The sequence below is a fragment of the Amblyomma americanum genome, chromosome 10 (genome assembly GCF_052857255.1).
Source record: "Amblyomma americanum isolate KBUSLIRL-KWMA chromosome 10, ASM5285725v1, whole genome shotgun sequence".
Classification (NCBI taxonomy): Eukaryota; Metazoa; Arthropoda; class Arachnida; order Ixodida; family Ixodidae; genus Amblyomma; species Amblyomma americanum.
In genome coordinates this window covers 120,802,190-120,821,094 of record NC_135506.1, presented here as the reverse complement: position 1 = coordinate 120,821,094, position 18,905 = coordinate 120,802,190, and the positions used below count along the sequence as shown (strand labels likewise).

At 48.1% G+C, this 18,905-nt stretch overlaps 1 protein-coding gene across 1 annotated transcript; it reads left to right on the top strand.

Annotated features, from left to right (window-relative positions):
* Positions 1 to 10,591: 10,591 nt before the first annotated feature.
* LOC144108679 (uncharacterized) lies at positions 10,592 to 18,466 on the top strand. Its single transcript, XM_077641856.1, has 3 exons — positions 10,592 to 10,651; positions 12,578 to 13,538; positions 18,459 to 18,466. Exons 1-3 carry the CDS (start codon positions 10,592 to 10,594, stop codon positions 18,464 to 18,466), a joined length of 1,029 nt encoding a protein of 342 aa, XP_077497982.1.
* Positions 18,467 to 18,905: the final 439 nt, after the last annotated feature.

Sequence of the window (18,905 nt, the reverse complement as noted above, 5' to 3'; positions counted from 1 at the left end):
AAATGTAAACCAAATCACATCTGGTGCTTTTGTCTTGCTAATGTACAGGCGCGGGCAGAAGTAAACGGAGCACGCCACACAAGAAAGAACTGCTTGTCAGGGGCTGCTCCGGTCCCAAGCCCCCCGAACTAGACAAACATCACTCCGAGGAATAGTGGGAGTCTGCCCTGCTCAGCTCTGACTTGGCGACGCAGCGAAAGCTGATATCCCAAGCAAGAGCAACTGCGGTGGACATTGGGGTCCTGAAATAAGGATTCCACGCAAAATCTGTATTTTCGCCTCTCTATCCTACCTTTTTGAAATAAATGTTTTCTACTACTACTACAGCGCCGCCTAGCCAAACCACAGGTAAGCGCAAAATCGCGACGCGCATATGCAGGCCCCCTACCGGCGCAACCCTCTCATTGCTCCGCTCACTTCGCATTCGGCCGGCGTCAGGGTCACGCTGATGATGATTATGGTCGGATGGTTGGGCCCTTAGTAACGTGCGGGAATTTCGGAACGCACAGACCGCTGCCTTGATGCCACAAATCCCGCGGGGGCGACGCTATAATTATGCCGTTTCATCTGAGACGGCTGTGGGCGCGTTTACATCGCAAATAGCGCGCGTCCTTCGAACTTTAGTTGCCTCTGGGATTCATTTCCGTCTCGCTATAGACCAAATAAACTCAAAACACTCGATCCACCACCGCAGTTTCGGGTTGTTTTAATACAGTTACCGTTCATTTTCGGCTTGCTCCTACGAGGAACCGACGGAGCGGCAAAGCATGCGCCCTGTGTGTCTGTATTGCACCATTGTTCTCCTGCATTGGAACCTCGCCTAGGAGGTCAGCTTAAAATGAGATGAAACCGCCGCTCTTGGCGCGAACCAGCGTCTCAAGGATAGTGACTGCTTCCAAATGTGCTGGATGCAGCTGTTGGGTTGCCACGCCTATATTCTCAAACAGACCAATGTCTATATGTAACCGGTAGCAGTGAAGTAATACAGCTCGTACAGAAGAGTTTGGATCGCTTGCCGGGTTCTGTCGTGGCTCATACTTTGATTAGTGGGCGGTCACGGGTACTTATATGCCGAATTTCGCACGCGGGGCACGCAAGCGCGCAACAGTGACGCACTGCTGCCGCGGCATTCGTGTGGGTGAGACAGCGGCTGCTTATAGTCATCCTAAGATCCGAAGGTGCGTGCAAAGTGTTTACCATGAGCTCTGCTCTGCACATGACAGCGCGATACGCAGCGCACTGTCTCGGTGGCGATAAGAGCAGGGTCCAGTATAGGGGCAGTTTGCTTCGGGTGAGACAGGCAGGGTGCAAGTACCAGTGCCGCGTCGGCGCCTGGGTGGCACAAGGCGAATAGTCAGTGATAACTGTAGGAAATTATCACAAAACGGCGGCAGTACGCCGAGTGTTTCGAGCGCGTTTGCTTGCGAGTGAGACGCAGCAGAATCCCAGCGGCAGCAAAAGTTCGAAACACGCGGGTTGTTTGCGGCGCAAACGCGCCTCCAGCTGTCTCAAACGAAGCGGCTTAATGGTAGAGCCATCCCCGCGCAATTTGCCTTATCAAGACAGCGGTCTTTGCATTCCAAAATGTTCGCTAGCTACACAGAGCGCGACCATCCGATCATGATAATCATCAGCACGACACAGACGCCGTACGAATGCGAAGCAAGCGGAGCATTGAGAAGGTCGCGCCGGAAGCGAGCCTGCACATGCGCGTGGCGATTTCCAGCTTTCGTCTGGTTCGGCTAGGCGGCGCTGACACGCAGTTATTTCTTGTACGGCGTGCTCCATTTACTTCTGTCCGCGCCTGTACCCTTTTCTTTTATATGTAAACGCCTCGCGAAAGTTGATCTTGAATCCTATATTTCCTTTATAATCCTAGGCCGGTACAGAACGTATCCAGCTCTTCCCATATGCCGTTGATAGCAGATCTCGTTGCACATGGATGAAATGCACGATAGTCAGTGGTGAGCGCCTTGATATTCCCCCACGAGTGTCGTAAGTTCAACTGCGAACATCGCTCTACTCATGTCAGCCAAAGTCGGTGAACCCCCCGAATTCAAACTTTTATTACTTTTTCAACCTTTAGATACATAAATCCATAGGTATTGCTGAGAGGAAGACAGATGGAATACATTTTTAAAAGGCTGTTGGTATTTTATGCCAATGACGTCTACTAAAATTCCGTTCCGGCTGTTTTCTGTTTCCCGCCGTCGTGGACTAACCGCTAATGTCGCACGCTGCCTTTACTCCCTCTACACAGCACAGCCGTCGAGGGGCAGCGGTATAAAAACGTAGATACGGCTTCAACTGTGCTTTGTATACCACAAATGAATAGTTATTACTTATACCCCAGGCAAAACATGCTTGCCATTTCAGTTCTACCGAAGGGCAAAACAGATAATCAGACATGCAAAGCAAGGCTAGCGTCTGCATCCCACTGGTCGAATACAGACTGGAAGCCTAAATCGACAGATTCGTCGACGACATCACACTCCGCCAGATGAAAATGATGATCCTCAACACAACCACAAATTGTAGGTTTTTGCATATATTCTGTTTTGTTGCTTTCGCAGCTCTCTTTGCATAATTACATTTGTTTTAAGCAGCGCGGTCACATAAAAAATATCAATCAAAGTAAATGTTTACCTCTGTACGATTCATACGTTCAGACTAGTAGAGCAACCCGGTATATCACAGCAATACTTTCAGCAGAGACAGCATTACAGGAAATCCTCGCCTAAACGGGGAAGGATCGTTTTTTTTGTGCAATCTGCTGTTTTAAGAAGACAGCAATAGTTTACATAGAAATAGGGCTATCATGTCGAAACACTTGTGGATTAATGAAAACAACATTTTCTACAACAAAATTACGCTTCAAGCAAAACATGAGCACTTTAGCAGAGAACACAAAAGGTGTTTCAAAAGGAAGTGGGAGAAGATGCTTGCACATTTCAAGCACGCACCAGGCTGAGTGTGCGAGAATGGGGCTTAGTTGGTTGTTTGTTGTCCGTTATCGTTTTGTCCGTATAAGGTTAGCGCTTTGCCACCACGCACCATGCGTTGGAGGCGTATTGCTTGATTGCGTGTCTTTGCGCTGTGTCTAGAAGAACTTTTTGTTGGGCAAGATGGTGCATTTTGCAATCAAAGAACTGTAGCGCAACCAATACGAACACAAGAAAGAGGCACACAGGTCTAGCGCTTAATTTCATCTAGCTTTATTAACCGGCAGCGCAGCATATATAAGGATAAACCAGATCACGTGCAGATAACAGGTCACACACACCACTATCAACAGAACCGTTCAAGATATGTCATCTCCGATTTGTATAGATTCACAGACGTATCGCTAGCACAATATACGCCTCTCTTCCTGATATGAAATGCCTCCAGTAGTTCCTTTGCCCTAGTATCTTTGCTTTTGCCCAAAATCTTTATCTCATGGAACCGTGGTTGACACTTTTTTGCGGAACTGGCATCTAGCCTGCGGCAAATGTTCTGCCGCTCGAGGGCAGTGAAAACACTCAGAGGAGTGCTGAGGAAGATGCGCACCACTTAGGTATTTCAGTGAGCGCGCGTGCTCACCTGCCCTTTCATTTATGCACCGCCCTGTTTCGCCCGAATAGACGTTCCCGCATGACAGCGGTATCTGATATACCACCCCGATGCAGCAGTCCGTGAACTTCTTTGCATGTCTGACGCGGCAACCACCCTTGTCTTTGCTAGCAATTGGCGCGCAGAGCTGTGCCATCTTGCGTGTGGTCGAGAAGGCAACCGGCACGCCATATTTGTTAGCCACTTTTTTCATGTGGTGGGCTACATTGTGCACATACGGCAATACCTCCGGTTTGACAGCCGTTTCTCTGCTGACATATGGCTGCTGCAACTTGGTGGTTTTTTTCTTCTGTAAGAGGGCTTCAGCAACCGCTGTGATGACAGTGCCTGGGTACCCTGCCGAAAGTAATCTGTCAACCTGCTTGTCATAGCTCCCTTTCATAGTATGACAGCACGATTTCATGAGAGCAGATTCAAGGCAAAGCTTGGCATTAACGCGTTTCCCAGTTGTTGACTGAGCCGAAGCATACGGTAGTAGCTGCTTCTGTGCTCGCGGTGCGTATTGCCAACATTCATGGCAAACACCCATTGTGATGTTTATGTCTAAAAACTTTTTTTTACGGGGAAGAGGATTCTGAAACTTCTTATTTATGTTGACGACTTCCTGGTAGTTTTTTAAAACACAGAATGAGTTGACGTACACAGATGCTGTGAGCACTGCGTTAAATACATTTAAATATATGGGAGGGGGACTGAGGTTGACGCATGAACTGCCTGTGCGGGGTTCTTTAAAGTTTTTAGACATAAACATCACTGTGGGTGCATGTCATGCATGTTGGCAATACGCACCGCGAGCACAGAAGGAACTACTACTGTATGCTTCGGCTCAGTCGAGAACTGTGAAACGCGCCATTGTCAAGCTTTGCCTTGAATCGGCTCTCATGAAATCGTGCTGTCATACTATGCAAGGGAGCTATGACAAGCAGATTGACAGATAACTTTCGGCAGGGTTCCCAGGCACTGTCATCACAGCGGTTGCTGAAGCCATCTTACAGAAGATAAAAACCTTCAAGTTGCAGCAGCCATGTGTCAGCAGAGAAACGGCTGTCAAACCGGAGGTTTTGCCGTATGTGCACAAGGTAGCCCACCACATAAAAAAGTTGCTAAAAAACATGGCGTGCCGGTTGCCTTCTCAGCCCCACGCAAGATGGCACAGCTCTGCGCGCCAATTGCTAGCAAAGACAAGGATGGCCCGCGTCAGACATGCAAAGAAGTTCACGGATTGCTGCATCGGGGTGGTATATCAGATACCGCTGTCATGCGGGAAGGTCTATTTGGGCCAAACAGGGCGGTGCATAAATAGAAGGGCAGGTGAGCACGCGCGCTCACTGAAAGACCTAAGTTGTGCGCGTCTTCCTCAGCACTCCTCTGAGTGTTTTCACTGCCCTCGAGCGGCAGAAGATTTGCCGCAGGCTAGATGCCAGTTATGCAAAAAAGTGTCAACCCCGGTTCCATGAGATAAAGATTTTAGGCAAAAGCAAAGATACTACGGCAAAGGAACTACTGGAGGCATTTCATATAAGGAAGAGAGGCGTATATTGTGCTAGCGATACGTCTGTGAATCTATACAAATCGGAGATGACATATCTTGAACGGTTCTGTTGATAGTGGTGTGTGTGACCTGTTATCTGCACGTGATCTGGTTTATCCTTATATATGCTGCGCTGCTGGTGAATAAAGTTAGATGAAATTAAGCGCTAGTCCTGTGTGCCTCTTTCTTGTGTTCGTATTGGTTGCGCTACAGTTCTTTGGTTGCAAAATGCACCATCTTGCCCAACAAAAAGTTCTAGACACAGCGCAAAGACACGCAATCAAGCAATACGCCTCCAACGCATGGTGCGTGGTGGCAAAGCGCTAACCTTATACGGACAAAACGAAAACGGACAACAAACAACCAACTAAGCCCCATTCTCGCACACTCTGCCTGGTGCGTGCTTGAAACGCGCAAGCATCTCCTCCCACTTCCTTTTGAAACGCGCGAGCACTCGATATCACTTGCACTTGCTGCCTAGGCGCCTTGCGATTCGCGCGAAACGCGCTGGTTTTCCGGCCGCAATTACATAATATTCAGCGCGGCCCTGGCGGTGGGAAGCGCAGGCACTGAGAGGAAATAAGGCCGAGAACCCACGAGCAGGCACCGCTTTATTTTGAAGGGTCAGGGTTCGGGCGCTTGTGTTGTGTCCTGTGTATTCTGGGCGCTATGAATCCTCATGCTTTATTTTGGCCGCGCATGCGCAAGGTACGCCTAACTCATGCCCAGAGCCTAACGTTAGACGGCGCTGACTTACTCCGCAGAGTAGGGTGCCTCGATGCCCGCTCGCCTCGCCTTGCTTTGCAAAGCGGAGGCGAGTGGGTATCGAGGCACACTACCGCAGAGTACCGTCAGCGCTATCTAGACAAGTCTGCTCACCATGTATGTATGTATGTATGTATGTATGTATGTATGTATGTATGTATGTATGTATGTATGTATGTATGTATGTATGTATGTATGTATGTATGTATGTATGTATGTATGTATGTATGTATGTATGTATGTATGTATGTATGTATGTATGTATGTATGTATGTATGTATGTATGTATGTATGTATGTATGTATGTATGTATGTATGTATGTATGTATGTATGTATGTATGTATGTATGTATGTATGTATGTATGTATGTATGTATGTATGTATGTATGTATGTATGTATGTATGTATGTATGTATGTATGTATGTATGTATGTATGTATGTATGTATGTATGTATGTATGTATGTATGTATGTATGTATGTATGTATGTATGTATGTATGTATGTTATATTGGAGGGTACCGTTTAAACAATGTGGTGGCAGTTGCAAACCAAGCTCATGTTTTTTTGCCTTGTATTTCTTTAAGCAATAGGTCGAACTTTACGGTGTTATTTATGAATTTCCAATTTTATTTAAATGAAACTCTTAACCCTGCACTTGTAACCTTATGTCTTCTCCCTGCTTTTGAGCCACCAATCTTCCCATTGCTTTTTCTATCTTCTACAACAGATTCATTCGCATGACCATTGCGATCTCTAAACCCTAGGGCCACAGAATGAGCGACTGTGCCTGCATCGACACCCGGATAGGTACCGCAGCATAATACTATAACGTGTTCAACTGTTTCTACAGAAATACCACACACTGCACATGTGTCATTTTTTTTTGTTAAATTTCTTTTTTTAGCCTCGCGTTCTAAGCCATTGTGATCTAGCTTCAGAAATTAGGACAGCGTTTTTAGTCACCAAAGAATGATTCCTTACTGCTGAGCCTTTTTTAATGCCTATTTAGTTAAACAGACTGCTTTTTTTCTATTGAATCTACCCAGTGCTTACCTTCTGTGTCTTTTACCTTGAGATTAAAGCTGAAAATTTCTCCGTCCCTGCTTCCTGCGTACTTACTGTTTAGTTTCCTAGTTTTATTCCGCCACTTACCTTACACTCTCGATTGCTCCGAGTGCATGCCTCTTTCGAAAGCGGCCAAGCATGCGAAAACTGTCGGCAGCTGGTCCGTTATCAAACTACAAATTAAAAGGTGGCCAAAAGCACCGACACCCTAGATATGTGGTGCGGCATGTTTTCTCTACTCGGTCCCTAGTTCGGCTCTGGGTCCCATTCACAACGCCCTGATTGTCTTAGCAATTTCGCACCGAATATCACGGCCCTGTCGCGTCGTCGACAGAACGTCTTTGGAGAGTTACACCGTGGAGCCTCTCACACCCTCTTCGGATTTCCGCCGTCGTGGTCGTGAAAATGTCCATGTCAGCCGCCTCAAGACATGCTACTACCCTCTCTTCATACCCTCGCCTTAATTCGCCAGGGTGCTTCCACTGCGTTCCCGGTGCCATTGTAGTGAATGAGAACGGACGCGCCTCATGCTATGCAGGAAGAAGAGCCAAAGCGCCGCCGTACTGCTCGCGATCGGGGCCTTGGCTAGACTGCCTGTCTTTTATGTTGCCCGCCCCTTCAGCTTTGGATGAATTTGATCTCCAGGTTAGCTTGCGTACACACCCCGTTACATTTGTATTATATTCATTCCATTTAATTGCAGGGGCCGAGATTAAAGGGGACAAAATGCAGCTTTAGAAGCTCTGGACCACCTTTCCAGCTACCCTCATGGGGAAGTTCGGCATATTTAAGGTGTTTGAATACCTTTACAACAGAACCAAGCGCACATATAATGAGCTTGGGATGTGCGCAACTTGCTTCGCCCCGAAAAAAAATGTCATGGTGTAGATACAATAAAAAACACTCAAGACAAAAGGGTCACTTGACATTTCGTGAAACAATAGTGAAGTATAGAAATATTAGGAAGAGTTCTTAAAGTTTCGTATTCCAGATCTGAACATTTTTTTTAGAATTAAGACTCCAGATTGCTATAGTTTGTCATACTGTGCATCATAATGTTCCACATTTCTGTATTGTAGGTATATGTCTAAAAGCTAGCAGGTATAATTAGCCGTCCCGATGGCTCAGTGAGTATGGTGCTCATCTGTTGACCCAATGAACACGGGTTCAATCTAGCTGCGGAAGCCGCACATCGGTGGAGGTAAAATGCTAGAGCTCCGATATGAGTTCAGATTAAAGAATCCCAGGTGGTCGAAATTATCCCGAGCTCTGTAGCACGATGTCCATGAAAGACTGAGTCGGGTTTGGACGTTAAACTTTATAAACGGAACTAAACATGTATATATATCTGGCCTGCATAAGGTATTGTCACACGCGTAAATTTAATATGTACCGTATTTTCCGATCTATAGTCAGCACCCGTTGTACCGTACGCAAGGGCAAATTTTGGATTAAAATAGTGTTTGCTTAGATAGCAAGCAACCTCTGTAGAGTCCGCGGTGTCGAATTATAGCTCAAAAAAAGTTTTCTTATGTTCTCACACAGTGTGTGGAAAGTTTACAAACTAAGGAAGGAGGACACTCAACAAAAGACGATCTAAAGACATTCATGCAGCAGCAAATGCAGCAGATGCAGCAGCAGATACAGCAACTAAATCAAAAGATAGCCCTGCAAGATCAGAGCTTCCGCAAATATGTAAAGAGTCAAAACACACAGAAGACAGTAAATGACGCTAGGGACCGCCTCTACAATGAGCGCAGGTTTGGATCAGAATCCCAGGGAAGAAACAACAGTACCAATATGATAACATGGCAGGACAACAACAACTAGAGATATGGCAGCATATCCTTTTAAACGAACACTCGCCAAAGTCATAAAGGAAAAAAATAACCGTAAGAGAATTGACGTTTCGGCACCACTACGGGTGCCTTGTTCACAATGGGATGAAAAAAGAGACGGGCTGCTGCTTATGTAGGGAAAACGTTGCGTATCGTGCGGATGTATATCTCGGGTAGATTGCCCTGCGTCCTGTTAATCGCTTGGCTTGTCATTTGTATGTGAAGGGATTCCTTGAGCAGACGAGTAGATAATGATTTTTCTTTCTCAAGTATGCGCGTGGAATCCCAGTGAATCAAGTGGCCCGTGTTTTGCTGGTGTTCGGCGAGAGCGTTAGAAGTCACTTTTTTGTTTTTGACGTCACGATGGTGTTCTTTGAATCGTCTCCTGAAGTCCCCTGTTTCGCCTATATCGGCTGCACCGCATTCTTTGCAAGGAATTTTGTAAACTACCCCAGGGTAACTGGTCTTTTCAAGCGGGTCCTTTGCTCGTACCAAATGGTTTCTGAGCTTGCTGGATGGGACATGGGCAACTTGGATGTCGTAGTCAGCCAGTATCTGGCATAACGTCTCACTGACCCCAGGGGCATATGGGATGGCTGCACGTTTTTTCTTATTGGCTGCTTTTGCTTCGGCTTGAGGGGCCGCAGCGTGTCGTTCTTGGGATTGTAGCACTTGACGCGGGTATCCGTTCTTTGAAAGCTCATTTCTTATGCGGCGGACTTCACGAGTTCTTTTGCATGGGCTTGAACAAAGCTTGAAGGCACGATTGTAAAGCGCCGCGGCAACGGAGCGTTTCTGCCCTATTGGGTGCGCAGAATGAAAATTCAGGTACTTCCCTGTGTGGGCAGGCTTCCTGTACACGCTCGTCGTAATGCCGTTTGCGGTTCGTTCGATGAGGACGTCGAGGAAAGGGAGGCGCCCATTGCTCTCTTCTTCCATCGTGAACTGAACGCTCTCTTGAAATGAGTTCAGGTGCCGTAGAAATTTTTCCGCATCCTGTCGTCGGATGATGCAGAAACAGTCGTCGACGTACCGCAGGAAAAACCTAGGTGGCGGGTCGAACGATGCAAGCGCACGACTCTCTATCGTTTCTAGGGCCAGGTTGGAGCAGACTACGGAAATAGAGGCTCCCATTGCTGTGCCGAAGATCTGCTTGTACATCGTCTTGTTGAACACGAAGTATGTGTTTGACAAGCAGAATTTTAGGAGCCGGCACAAGTCGTCGGTCTCTACGGGCGTACGTTCTGGCAGAGACAAGTCGTTCTTCAGGGCATTCCTGCAACACTCGACTGCGAAGTCCACCGGCACGCAAGTAAACATGGACCTCACGTCGAACGACACCATAATGTGATCATCGCCAAAAGTCGCAGTCTTCAGTTTGTCAATGAAATGTGCCGAGTCTTTGACGTGCGTAGGCGTGTTTCCTGCCAAAGGCGCCAGTATCCGGTGGAGGTATCCCGACAACTTGTTCAGTGGTGACCGTGTGAAGTCAACAATCAGGCGAAGTGGTACCTCCTTCTTGTGTATCTTGGGCACCCCGTATATAGCTGGCGCCGAGCCGTTGTGACAAAGCAGGCGATTGTAAAGATAGCCTTTGTCGGGGGGGACGAACTTGAAAACATCACTAAGAAGTTTTTGCAGCTCGGACTCGATTTTCTTGGTAGGGTCTCGCGCCAGCTTGGCGTACGTCGTTGTGTCCTCCAGAATGGCGTACATTTTTCGCACATAGTCGGTGCGGTCTAAAACGACAGTGGCGTTACCCTTGTCAGCAGGCAAGATGACGATGTCTTTGTTCTTCTGCAGCCTGGTCAATGCTGTTTGCTCTGCGGGTGTGATAGTGCGAGTCTTGCTTTTAGCAAGCTTAGAAAGAGCTCCAATGGCCCTAGAGCGTGCTTCGCTTTGTAAGCTGGGGCGACCTTGCGTATAGCCTCTTCAACAGCGCAGGTCATGTTAACAGCATTTGGAGGAGCGCCAGTATTGAAGTTGAGGCCTCGGAGAAGTAGGCTGCGTTCATGCGGATCATGCGTGTGCGAAGACAGGTTGCATATACTCGCTGTCACCCCGGCCTCAGGCGGACTGGCCAACAGCTGCTTGAACTTGGCATTTTGTGCCATATGTTTCAATTCTTGATTCTTGGCGCCCTCGCTGTTGGCATGCAGGAGAACATCAAAGAAGTCCGCGGGAATGAGCTTTTCCAGGAACTGTTGGGCGCAATAAATGTCATTCTCCAGGCGTTTGATAGTGCATTTTGTCTCGAGGATCCTTGCCTGCAGTAGTCGCTTTTCAGCTTGAGCAATGGTTTGTCTTTCAGTTGGCGTACGCACGAGGATCGGTAGCCGCAGAGACTTGGGGATCAATCCATGTGATTTGCAACGAAGATTGAACTGGAGGTGGCATTGGAACGAAGTCAGCCTTGTCTTGAGGTTGACGAATTGTCGAATCTTGGTAACAGCAGGCGGCCCATGTTTCTCGCGAAGAGCAACATAGTTGAGGGTTCGACGGAAACCCGTCTGGCGAGGGAAATTCAGCATATCCTTTTAAACGAACACTCGCCAAAGTCATAAAGGAAAAAAATAACCGTAAGAGAATTGACGTTTCGGCACCACTACGGGTGCCTTGTTCACAATGGGATGAAAAACGAGACGGGCTGCTGCTTATGTAGGGAAAACGTCGCGTATCGTGCGGATGTATATCTCGGGTAGATTGCCCTGCGTCCTGTTAATCGCTTGGCTTGTCATTTGTATGTGAAGGGATTCCTTGAGCAGACGAGTAGATAATGATTTTTCTTTCTCAAGTATGCGCGTGGAATCCCAGTGAATCAAGTGGCCCGTGTTTTGCTGGTGTTCGGCGAGAGCGTTAGAAGTCACTTTTTTGTTTTTGACGTCACGCTGGTGTTCTTTGAATCATCTCCTGAAGTCCCCTGTTTCGCCTATATAGGCTGCATCGCATTCTTTGCAAGGAATTTTGTAAACTACCCCAGGGTAACTGGTCTTTTCAAGCGGGTCCTTTGCTCGTACCAAATGGTTTCTGAGCTTGCTGGATGGGACATGGGCAACTTGGATGTCGTAGTCAGCCAGTATCCGACATAACGTCTCACTGACCCCAGGGGCATATGGGATGGCTGCAAGTTTTTTCTTATTGGCTGCTTTTGCTTCGGCTTGAGGGGCCGCAGCGTGTCGTTTTTGTGATTGTAGCACTTGACGCGGGTTTCCGTTCTTTGAAAGCTCCTTTCTTAACAGCTCCTTAACAGGACGCAGGGCAATCTACCCGAGATATACATCCGCACGATACGCAACGTTTTCCCTACATAAGCAGCAGCCCGTCTCGTTTTTCATCCCATTGTGAACAAGGCACCCGTAGTGGTGCCGAAACGTCAATTCTCTTACGGTTATTTTTTTCTTTATGACTTTGGCGAGTGTTCGTTTAAAAGGATATGCTGAATTTCCCTCGCCAGACGGGTTTCCGTCGAACCCTCAACTATGTTGCTCTTCGCGAGAAACATGGGCCGCCTGCTGTTACCAAGATTCGACAATTCGTCAACCTCAAGACAAGGCTGACTTCGTTCCAAAGCCACCTCCAGTTCAATCTTCGTTGCAAATCACATGGATTGATCCCCAAGTCTCTGCGGCTACCGATCCTCGTGCGTACGCCAACTGGAAGACAAACCATTGCTCAAGCTGAAAAGCGACTACTGCAGGCAAGGATCCTCGAGACAAAATGCACAATCAAACGCCTGGAGAATGACATTTATTGCGCCCAACAGTTCCTGGAAAAGCTCATTCCCGCGGACTTCTTTGATGTTCTTCTGCATGCCAACAGCGAGGGCGCCAAGAATCAAGAATTGAAACATATGGCACAAAATGCCAAGTTCAAGCAGCTGTTGGCCAGTCCGCCTGAGGCCGGGGTGACAGCGAGTATATGCAACCTGTCTTCGCACACGCTTGATCCGCATGAACGCAGCCTACTTCTCCGAGGCCTCAACTTCAATACTGGCGCTCCTCCAAATGCTGTTAACATGACCTGCGCTGTTGAAGAGGCTATACGCAAGGTCGCCCCCAGCTTACAAAGCGAAGCACGCTCAAGGGCCATTGGAGCTCTTTCTAAGCTTGCTAGAAGCAAGACTCGCACTATCACACCCGCAGAGCAAACAGCATTGACCAGGCTGCAGAAGAACAAAGACATCGTCATCTTGCCTGCTGACAAGGGTAACGCCACTGTCGTTTTTGACCGCACCGACTATGTGCGAAAAATGTACGCCCTTCTGGAGGACACAACGACGTACGCCAAGCTGGCGCGAGACCCTACCAAGAAAATCGAGTCCGAGCTGCAAAAACTTCTTAGTGATGTTTTCAAGTTCGTCCCCCCCGACAAAGGCTATCTTTACAATCGCCTGCTTTGTCACAACGGCTCGGCGCCAGCTATATACGGGGTGCCCAAGATACACAAGAAGGAGGTACCACTTCGCCTGATTGTTGACTTCACACGGTCACCACTGAACAAGTTGTCGGGATACCTCCACCGGATACTGGCGCCTTTGGCAGGAAACACGCCTACGCACGTCAAAGACTCGGCACATTTCATTGACAAACTGAAGACTGCGACTTTTGGCGATGATCACATTATGGTGTCGTTCGACGTGAGGTCCATGTTTACTTGCGTGCCGGTGGACTTCGCAGTCGAGTGTTGCAGGAATGCCCTGAAGAACGACTTGTCTCTGCCAGAACGTACGCCCGTAGAGACCGACGACTTGTGCCGGCTCCTAAAATTCTGCTTGTCAAATACATACTTTGTGTTCAACAAGACGATGTACAAGCAGATCTTCGGCACAGCAATGGGAGCCTCTATTTCCGTAGTCTGCTCCAACCTGGCCCTAGAAACGATAGAGAGTCGTGCGCTTGCATCGTTCGACCCGCCACCTAGGTTTTTCCTGCGGTACGTCGACGACTGTTTCTGCATCATCCGACGACAGGATGCGGAAAAATTTCTACGGCACCTGAACTCATTTCAAGAGAGCGTTCAGTTCACGATGGAAGAAGAGAGCAATGGGCGCCTCCCTTTCCTCGACGTCCTCATCGAACGAACAGCAAACGGCATCACGACGAGCGTGTACAGGAAGCCTACCCACACAGGGAAGTACCTGAATTTTCATTCTGCGCACCCAATAGGGCAGAAACGCTCCGTTGCCGCGGCGCTTTACAATCGTGCCTTCAAGCTTTGTTCAAGCCCATGCAAAAGAACTCGTGAAGTCCGCCGCATAAGAAAGGAGCTTTCAAAGAACGGATACCCGCGTCAAGTGCTACAATCCCAAGAACGACACGCTGCGGCCCCTCAAGCCGAAGCAAAAGCAGCCAATAAGAAAAAACGTGCAGCCATCCCATATGCCCCTGGGGTCAGTGAGACGTTATGGCAGATACTGGCTGACTACGACATCCAAGTTGCCCATGTCCCATCCAGCAAGCTCAGAAACCATTTGGTACGAGCAAAGGACCCGCTTGAAAAGACCAGTTACCCTGGGGTAGTTTACAAAATTCCTTGCAAAGAATGCGGTGCAGCCTATATAGGCGAAACAGGGGACTTCAGGAGACGATTCAAAGAACACCAGCGTGACGTCAAAAACAAAAAAGTGACTTCTAACGCTCTCGGCCGAACACCAGCAAAACACGGGCCACTTGATTGACTGGGATTCCACGCGCATACTTGAGAAAGAAAAATCATTATCTACTCGTCTGCTCAAGGAATCCCTTCACATACAAATGACAAGCCAAGCGATTAACAGGACTCAGGGCAATCTACCCGAGATATACATCCGCACGATACGCAACGTTTTCCCTACATAAGCAGCAGCCCGTCTCGTTTTTCATCCCATTGTGAACAAGGCACCCGTAGTGGTGCCGAAACGTCAATTCTCTTACGGTTATTTTTTTCCTGTATGACTTTGGCGAGTGTTCGTTTAAAAGGATATGCTGAATTTCCCTCGCCAGACGGGTTTCCGTCGAACCCTCAACTATAGAGATATGGCAGTGGAATTGCCGGAGCTGCAGGCGTAAGCAAGGGCTCTAACAGCAATTCATTAACACTAGAGGAATCCCACCAGATCTAATACTTCTACAAGAGACAAATTGCACCCCAACCCTAAAAGGATACTCATGTCAAGAGAACGGAAGAACAGCAACTCTCATTAGCAACAAAATCACAACCATAGCTCATAAGGAGTTTGAAGACACACAGCTAGAACACATAATAACTGAAGTGATTCCCAAGAGAAAAAGAAAAGCTAAAAGCACTTTTATAGTAAATTTGTACAGCCCACCTAAAAATAAAGGAGTCTTCATGAAGCTTTTTTGCGGAAGCAAAGAAGCTTGCAGGGCAGAATACCCTAATAATAGCAGGGGATTTTAATGCGAAAAGCCCACAATGGGGCAGCAGGATCGAAGATAAAAAGGGGCGCGGCATCTGCACAGCAGCGGAAAACATAGGCTGCGAGTTACTCACAGATGAAAGTCAGCCTACTAGACAGGGTAATAGCATAAGCGTGGACACATGTCGTGACCTAACCTTTGTCAGGGGCGCTAAGCAAGTCGAATGGGTAAACCTGCAAGAAAATCTCGGCAGCGACCACTACATCATTAGGGTCAGCACAGAGGCAGAAAGCATCAAAAGGAAGATCGGCAAGGCAAACCTAACTGACTGGGATGCCTTCCGCACCCACTGCAAACAACTTAAGGACGAGATAACTTCGGCAGAAGATTGGAGCCAACAGCTTAGACAAATCAGGGATCTCTACACTAAAGAAGTGGATCGAACAGAACAAGCACCAGAAGTGTACAAGCGACTCCTCAGGCTCTGGGAGGCAAGACGAGTCCTGACCAAGCGGTGGAAGCGCCAAGAGCTAAACAGAAAGCTAAAGAAGAAGACTGCCAAAATCACCAGGCAAGCAGAGGAATATGCAACGCAGCTGGCAAGACAAGGGTGGCAGCAGTTTAGTACCTCGCGGAATGGCACCCTCAGTACGGCTAGAACGTGGCAAATCCAAAGAACACTCATGGATCCGAGCAAAAGCAAGACGGAAAGCAGCAAATCCATGCAAAGGCTAATTCATCAGTACGAAGGTACAGAAGAACAGCTGCTCCAGGCAGTACGAGAGAAATGCTACGGAAAGGACCAGGTAGACGGCTACCAAGGCGACTACCAGGGCGAAGAAAACCCAACCACGGACAGACCCATCACAAGAGAAGAGGTCGTCGAGGCCATAAGGGCAACAACGAAAAATATGGCAGCAGGGTCGGACAAGATTCACAACTCGTTAATCCGAAATTTAAGCGACGAAGCAATAAGCCAACTCACCCTATACCTAAACAAACAATGGGAAGAAGGGACGGTCCCAGCGGAGTGGAAACACGCCGTAGTCGTCATGGTCCCCAAGCCCAGCAAGAAACTCCAAATTGAAAACCTCAGACCGATCTCGCTAACATCATGCCTAGGCAAGCTGTACGAGATAATAGTTACCCGACGAATACAAACGCATCTAGAAGATGGAGAATGGTACCCCAACACCATGTTCGGATTCATGGCAAATTTATCAACCCAAGACATCTTGCTACAACTAAAGGAAGAGGTACTCGAAACAATGCCAAGGAACGGGGAGAACGTTGTCATGACCATCGATATTAAAGGGGCCTTTGACAACGTACCCCATGCCGCCATTATGGAAGGACTTAACACCACCAACTGCGGGAAGAAGGTCCGTGACTACGTTAGAAGCTTCCTCACGGACAGAACAGTGACGGTAGGCCTAGGAGACCTGCGGAGTGACACCTTTCAAACGCCATGCAAGGGCACTCCGCAAGGCTCAGTAATCTCGCCAATACTCTTTAACATAGCGATGGTAAACCTCGCCAAGAAACTCAGCCAAGCCCAGGGGATTAGTCATGCAATGTACTCAGACGATATCACCATCTGGACCACCCAAGGCTCACTGGGGGAGAAGCAGGAGGCGCTACAAGAAGCTGCCACCTGCATTGAAGAATACACAAAACAAGGAGGACTTAAATGCTCCACGGAAAAATCTGAGCTCCTCAGAGTGGGTAGGCACCCTACGGATGCTCCACTCGAAATAAAACTAGAGGGCCAGAACATCCCGGAACAAAAGATGATCAGAATCCTCGGCATGTGGCTGCAAGGAAGCCGGAAGTGCAGTCACACACTCAGCCTGCTAAGCAAAGCGGCAGGACAAGTAGGCCGGATGATCAGCAGAGTAGCGCACAAGAGTTATGGCATGATGGAGGAGGACACACTCAGGCTAGTCAACAGCCTAGTGGTCAGCCGGGTAACATATTCATTACCTTACCATGTGACTATCAAAGCAGAGAAGGAGCAAGCGGAGACAATACTCCGGAAGGCATACAAAACAGCTCTTCATCTCCCAAGAAATACATCCAACGACAAGTTCATGCAACTCAGAATCAGCAACACCTTCGAAGAATTAAGATAATGCCAGCTCAAGGCACAAATACGAAGACTTAGCAACACAACGACTGGAAGGGCGCTCCTGAAAAAGCTAGGTCGGGAAATAGAAAAGGCACAAAATAGCGGGGCCGCAATACCAGACCCGCTAAGAAAGAAGCTATGCATACAACCTATCCCCCGAAACATGGATCCAAACCTCCATGCTAACAGGAGACAGGTTAGGGCAGAATCTTATGAGAGCAACATGGGGCATCGGGACAACACAGTCTACACTGATGCCTCCCTATACCCCCCAACACACAAAAATAGCGTGGTAGCAGTCGTTGTAAATTACCACGGAGTACACATCACAAGCCTCACAGCCCAATTATCTAACATAACGGAGGCAGAGGAGATTGCTGTCGCCCTGGCAGCGAATGAAGGATATAGGACAGGGAGATCCCTTAACATCTTAACGGATTCACAAGAGGCGTGCCGGAACTATACTAGAGGCAGAATTAGCAGCACTGCACTCAAGGTCCTCAGTAGAGCTCTGCTCTCTGAGGAACGACCAATACACAACATAATCTGGATACCGAGTCACGCAGGGATCAGGGGCAACGAAGGGGCAGACAACCTAGCTCGAGGAATGGCCAGCTGAGCAGGAACGTCATTAACCCCGGAGGGGCCCCAGATTAATTGCGGGGACAGCTATTCGGAATTATTAAACCTATATAAGGGGCTAAGATTCCAATACCCCCCACCACATAAAGCATTATCCAAGGAGGAAGCCACAGGATGGCGAAGACTCCAAACAGGCTCCTTCCCAAACTTATACATATTAAACAAGATGTTCCCCACACAGTATAGCGCCAACTGTCCGTGGTGCGGAGCAAAACTAACACTATATCATGTCACATGGGAGTGCGGCAGAAATCAAGCATTCCACAAACACAGAACACCAAGTGCGGAGCAATGGGAGAGCCGGCTCACCAGCTGCGAGCTAGGGGTACAAAGGGACCTCATAGCACACGCAAGCGAGGTGGCCCGACTCAGTGGAGCCCTGGACTAGGGGCCCACCCACGGCTAAGGAGGACCAAAGCTTCAAGACGAAGACTTCGTCCTCTACCGCTACAACTTCCTAAAGGAACCAATAAAGTTTTTCATTCATTCATTCTGATGTTCTACTGATGTTTCAGAAAAGTAGTTCAGACTTTCTTCAGATCTTTCAGGCCAGTAGCCCACATCCGTGCAATTTTTTTTCATCCACCTCAAATTTTTTCTCCCCTTTTGGGTTCGACTTTGCTGCTTGCGCACGCTCCTCTACACTGAGCTGGAATTCTGCTGCCAAAGCTCTTCGTTTTTGTGTAGCCATCGGAACCGTTGCCTCTGGCGTTATTCATCGAGGTTCTTCGCATATCCTCAAAAATCTGTGCACTAAAAGCAGCCACTCCAAGTATCGCCTGCAGCATTTCCTTGCGTATCAGATATCAGATGGTGATTGCATATCAGAGATGGTTTCACTATATGATTTAACAGGGCAAAATGTCGCTGCCGCAGTTAGGTCCCACTCTTTTTGATCTTCGAAAGCCACGCTACTCTTCTCCGATAATGGCAAACCATCTGAAAGAATTAAACATGTAGAG